Raw genomic sequence first — 5,127 nt, 5'->3', positions numbered from 1 at the left:
GCTTGCAAGCTACCAAGCTGGAATCTATCTTTCTTGCTAGTTAGCTTGCAAGCTACTAAGCTTGACTTTATCTATCTTACTAGTTAATGTGATAGTTAGCTTGTGATCTGTCTATCTAATCTGATCCAGTGATTTTTGACCAGTGTCGGACCGATTCCCATCCCTAGTATTTGAGACCCAAATATTAATCAGTCGCCCGGTATTACCTCAGACACACTGAAGGTTACGCATACATTTCTAATGTCAGGGATGAACAAACAAATGAAATTTAATCAGATTTTTTTTTCCCTCACGCTCAGGGATCAAAGGTTCATAGTCATGGATCACACCGTGTTCCCCGCACACGTTCGCATTGAGCACCTGAAGACCGAGGTCCTGAGTTTACCCCCAGAATCCTTCCTGCTGCATCTCGCACACAGCACACGCACAGGACACCCGACCGCCATGATACTCGTGACAAACACAGAGTGAGAGCAAACTCGTTTAATATCATCATGCTAATAAATCCCCTTCAGTCATATCATCTGTGACAACTTCTTTTTGTTTGTTTTACTGCAGGTCAGATAAAGAGACATGGATGAAGCTGCTGTCAAATACACAGTGATGAAACATGAAATTTTAATGTCACACTTGAGCTGTTTTTTTAACTTGCACACTTCCTTTTGTGATAATTCACACTGACGTTGTTCACCGTCGAGATTTATCTGCACTTTAAATGTTCTAGACAAAGGTAATGTGACCTCACTGTTGAGTCAAACGAGCACTAAGCTCTCCACACGGCACACCCACACACGAGGTGAAGGGAAACTTTTATGCTTTTTTTTTTTTTTTGCTCATTAAATACCTGTCTTGTTTTTATAAATTACGGAAAAATAAAACTGATCTGATCGAGCCGACCTAATACAACACATGCCTCAATCGATGTCGAGATGATAAACGGCTAATTGGGCGTTTACAGTAGAACTCAGTCCTTAGCATTTTCAGATTAAATAACATTTTCTACAGCAGCTATAGAGAGGGAAGAAATTAATTCAGTGATTTACAAACAAATGGGTATTAAATACAAAGACGAATCACAATGATTAGAAAGAGAAATCATTAATGTATGCCGAACTCAAGAAACTGAGGACTCTATGAACATGCAGGAAAAACGTATCTTTGAGTGAAAACCACTTCTACAGTGTTTGAGCCATTACTTTAAAGGCCCTTTACTTTTTTACTGCTGAGATACTCATGCCCTGGTCAAAAGACCCAAAACTGGTGAATAGGGATGGAGAAGTCGCAAATAAAACCCTGATTCTGACCTTTTAAGGCCTTGAAACACTTGTTTTTTTTTACCATGACTCTCCACTAAAACCCTTGGTAAAACCAGTGTAAAGTAAGTTTCTCAGACCGGCTGCTAGAGCAGTTCCTCAAAGGCAGACACCGAGGTGTTTGTACATCGAGTTCATTTTTTTTTTTCTATTTCTATTTCTTTCTTTTTTTTTTTTTACTTTTAAGTATTCAGAGAAGAGTCTCCGTCTCCTGTGTGTGGATGCCGGCCGATCCCGCGGTGACGCAGTCCTGGTGCCACAGCTGCTCTGCCAGACAGTTGAGGACGGGGGCGACGTCGCCCAGGCCGTCGCTGACCTCGCCTCCCACGCGCAGCAGCGGTAACCTCCACCTCTCCTGGAAGAGCTTCACGTCTCTCTCTGCCACGTCACAGTGCATGAAGAGATCGAATCTGAGTAAAGCGTTAGGGAAATGGCTTTAAACTAAATTTATTAAACTAACTGGTGTCCAAACCTTTAAGACGGTCACAAAGAGGCTGCTGGGTGAGGACCCACAGATGTTTTTTTCAGCCTTTACATAAGATATCTTAAATAAAACGTGCTTCATTTAAGTTTTAAATAATTGTATCAACCCTTTTTATATTGTGAATTGTGTTAAAAGTCTAATTTCAAATGCCAAATGCAGAACTTTCCCAGTAACTACATACCTCAACACGACTGTGTTGGCAAAACAGACAAGAAAAGAGATCTTAACATTGTTTTGTTTTGACTTAAACTGTTCCAAGAAAACCAGCATACAAACTCAAAGGATACTTGGTGCCAACCACCAGTTTGACGACTGGACTCGCAGGTGGAACCATCCACTTGGCGATCTGATTGGACAGATCGTCGAAGGACGTCCTGTCGGTGAAGGAAAACAGGAAAAGGACGGCGTCCACCTGCTCCTTACAAGACTGGAAGACGAGGCAGAGTGATTAGAAGATTGGATATGGGTTTCTCATACATTCAGTCATAATAATTGTGTGTTTTATACGTACAGGAAGCAAGTGGTCGAATCTACGTAAGGCGTTCTCTCCGCAGTCCCACAGCTGCAGACGGAAGAAAAGCACTCTGCCGCTGTCTTTCAGCTTCACAGGCCAATACACCACTGATGTTTCAATCCCTGCACAAACAGGAAACATTAGTGGGACAACATAGCATAGAGTAAACGGATTCTTTTGACCTCTGTGGAGAAACCGGGACATACCTGTTGTTTCGTAGTGCAGGTTGGGAATGCTCAGACCTGCGAGACGTGCGGCAAGTGCAGTTTTCCCAACGCCACTTTTGCCAGAGATAAAAATCTTGTAGTGAACCGTGTCCACAGACACTTGTGGGGGCATCACTGGAGACTCCAACAGGCCTGTAAACACCAAATTGTCAATTGTGCACCATATATGACGAAAGTCCGCCCTCCAGCGTGAAGCTGTCAGAGTTTCTGTGTAACGGGTTTGTCTCTTTACTTTGAAGTGTTTAAAATGTTATACCACAGTTAAAACTATATGCCCTTAGGGTATTTTTCCATGAGGCCTATTTGTTCGATGGGTTTTATAGTTAATGATGGTTATCTCAACTTAATTGCAGACATCTAAATGTAGAGTAAACGTCCTCCAGCCATGTTTTGTGAACGATATTTTAAAGGATAACTAACTACTCTGAAAATCTGTTGCATAATCAAGATGTGGAACAGAGTGATGACGGAGACTCGGTGGTAGACGGAAGGCCAAGAGTCCGATTCCTGGCTCTGCTCGTCTACATGACGATGCGTCCCTGCTGGGCAAGACTCTTCACCCCATGTTGCTCGTGAGTATAAACAACATGAGTGGAGCACATATTCAGATTCTGTAATTTGTAAGTAAGAACACAGTGGAAAAGTATGCAGTGAAAGAACATTTCCAGCATTGCACCTCATTATATTTTAGTACAGTAAATGATAATTTACTACATGGACTGATCTGTTGGTTATTTTCTCAATTGACTACATATTCACATGCCTGTAATAGTTTTGTAATCATGTTTGTCAGAATGATTAAAAAGCAAAGCAGTAACTTGTCACTTTTAAGAAGCCAGGGTCATTAAATATGAAGGCTAAAAAAAAAGGTAAAAAGACGGCTAGTTCTTTGCTAAGATGCTGGGGATGTCAATAATTTGATCGGGGAAATCTCCTCCATACACTTACATCTATGTAGTGTCTTTTCACTATAATTTATAATAATTTAAAATCCACTCCTGTTTCCCAGTGATACTGCTTGGTTTTTATATGCTTTTGATACGATTGTCATTGTTTTGTCATGACGATGACAAAAAAAATGATATCTTCTGTTCAATAAAAGTGAAAAGACACTGATCTAAATGTGCAGGGACTTTTTTCAATCAGCTGAGACAAAAAAAATATGAACAAAATACTCACCAATAATTGTCTGTCAACCAACCATTAAGTCGATCCTCGTCTCTACTTGTATGTACTTAAATAAGCTTTTCGAATGTTTTATTAGTAAACTCGCCATTTGTAATACAGCTGTCGGATTAACCGCAGTTGACTATAAACAACATTCACCATTGAGATGCAGTGGAAACGTTAGCATGAAAGCAAAAAAACGTCAGCCCAGACTTGTATTCATTTACGGTGCTTGAATTACATACCGAAGTTCTTGCGCATTTTCTTGTGGAGAATCTTGTTGAAAAACTCTTTGCTCTCCTTACATCGATGCCAGTCACTCACTAGGACCGATCCTGGAGCGGGAGGACGAACATCTGCCATGTTGTTCGTGTTGTTGATGTTTATGAAGCTAACCGCGTTAGCATCATATGTGTGTCATGTTCTGCCGGGAAAAGTATCCACACGTTCGACTCCTTTAACGGTGTAACAGACGCAGGTCAATGCTATGCTACCAAAACACATTCACTTAGTCGTTTAAATGGGTTTTAAATGCGGTCAATTGCTTCGCTCTTTATCAAACTACCAACAGCTCAATCACTTCCGTAAACCAAAACGTCCCTTGACGACCACAACGTCACTTCCGTTCGTCCATGTTGCCTTCAGGTGCAAAAGAAAAGTGTGTAAATACGTTGATTATCTGGTACTCAACCTGCTGCAATTTAAAAGACTATGACTTTTTCGTTATTTCCTATCTAAGCAAGTAACGTACGTTTTGGTAAACAAGTTAGATAAGGTAAATTATTAAAGTGGTTAATAAAACTGTACAGTAAGTTTACGTCACATAATACTAATGCCAGTGATTTCAAAGCTATGGTCCAGATGTCTAATAGTGTACTCTTAAAGTAAAATGGTAGCTTGTTTAAAAACATTTAAGAGAAAATAAAAGAGTTAAAGTTACGGAGTTACTTTTTTTATTAAGGTTATTTTTAATTAAAGGCAAACCTTAGTGCTGATGAAATAAAACAGGATCTAAACCCGATATAAAGAGTACGCACAATGTGAATTTTATTATGTATTTAATTAGTGTTTTTAATAAAAATGAGTCATCTCCACTTTTTATTTGCAAAAACAAATAACATGAGTGCAATTCATGTAATTAAAAAAAAAAAACTGAGTTGATGCGCATTTGTAAGTGGTTTGCAACAGTTTTGTTTGCAACTTGTTGCTTTGTAAATGCCACACAAATGATACTAGCACCTAATAATCAGTTGTAAACTGTTTTTTTTGGAGTGAATATTTGCCGTGTCCATGTCGATTCGAGTGGACCGGATGGTGTCGCTCATGTTTCCCATAGTCCGTGAATGCAGCATTGTTTCTTCAGCCTCGCCACTAGTGGGCGCTGCAGTCCGGCTACTGAGACCGAGTTGAGTTGTTCAGAGA

The 5,127-nt window shown here is 40.0% G+C and overlaps 1 protein-coding gene across 1 annotated transcript; it reads right to left on the bottom strand.

Annotated features, from left to right (window-relative positions):
• Positions 1-512: 512 nt before the first annotated feature.
• cplane2 (ciliogenesis and planar polarity effector 2) lies at positions 513-4,301 on the bottom strand. The gene is made up of 5 exons (XM_083891885.1): positions 3,951-4,301; positions 2,518-2,670; positions 2,309-2,433; positions 2,085-2,224; positions 513-1,723 (listed from the first exon to the last, which is right to left on the bottom strand). The coding sequence occupies exons 1-5, from the start codon at positions 4,066-4,068 to the stop codon at positions 1,504-1,506; spliced, it is 756 nt and encodes a 251-aa protein (XP_083748011.1). The 5' UTR covers positions 4,069-4,301; the 3' UTR covers positions 513-1,503.
• Between the last annotated feature and the right edge of the window lie 826 nt (positions 4,302-5,127).

The sequence above is a fragment of the Microchirus variegatus genome, assembly GCF_963457635.1.
Source record: "Microchirus variegatus genome assembly, chromosome: 7".
In the NCBI taxonomy this organism is placed as follows: domain Eukaryota; kingdom Metazoa; phylum Chordata; class Actinopteri; order Pleuronectiformes; family Soleidae; genus Microchirus; species Microchirus variegatus.
This window is presented reverse-complemented; position numbering and strand designations above follow the sequence as displayed.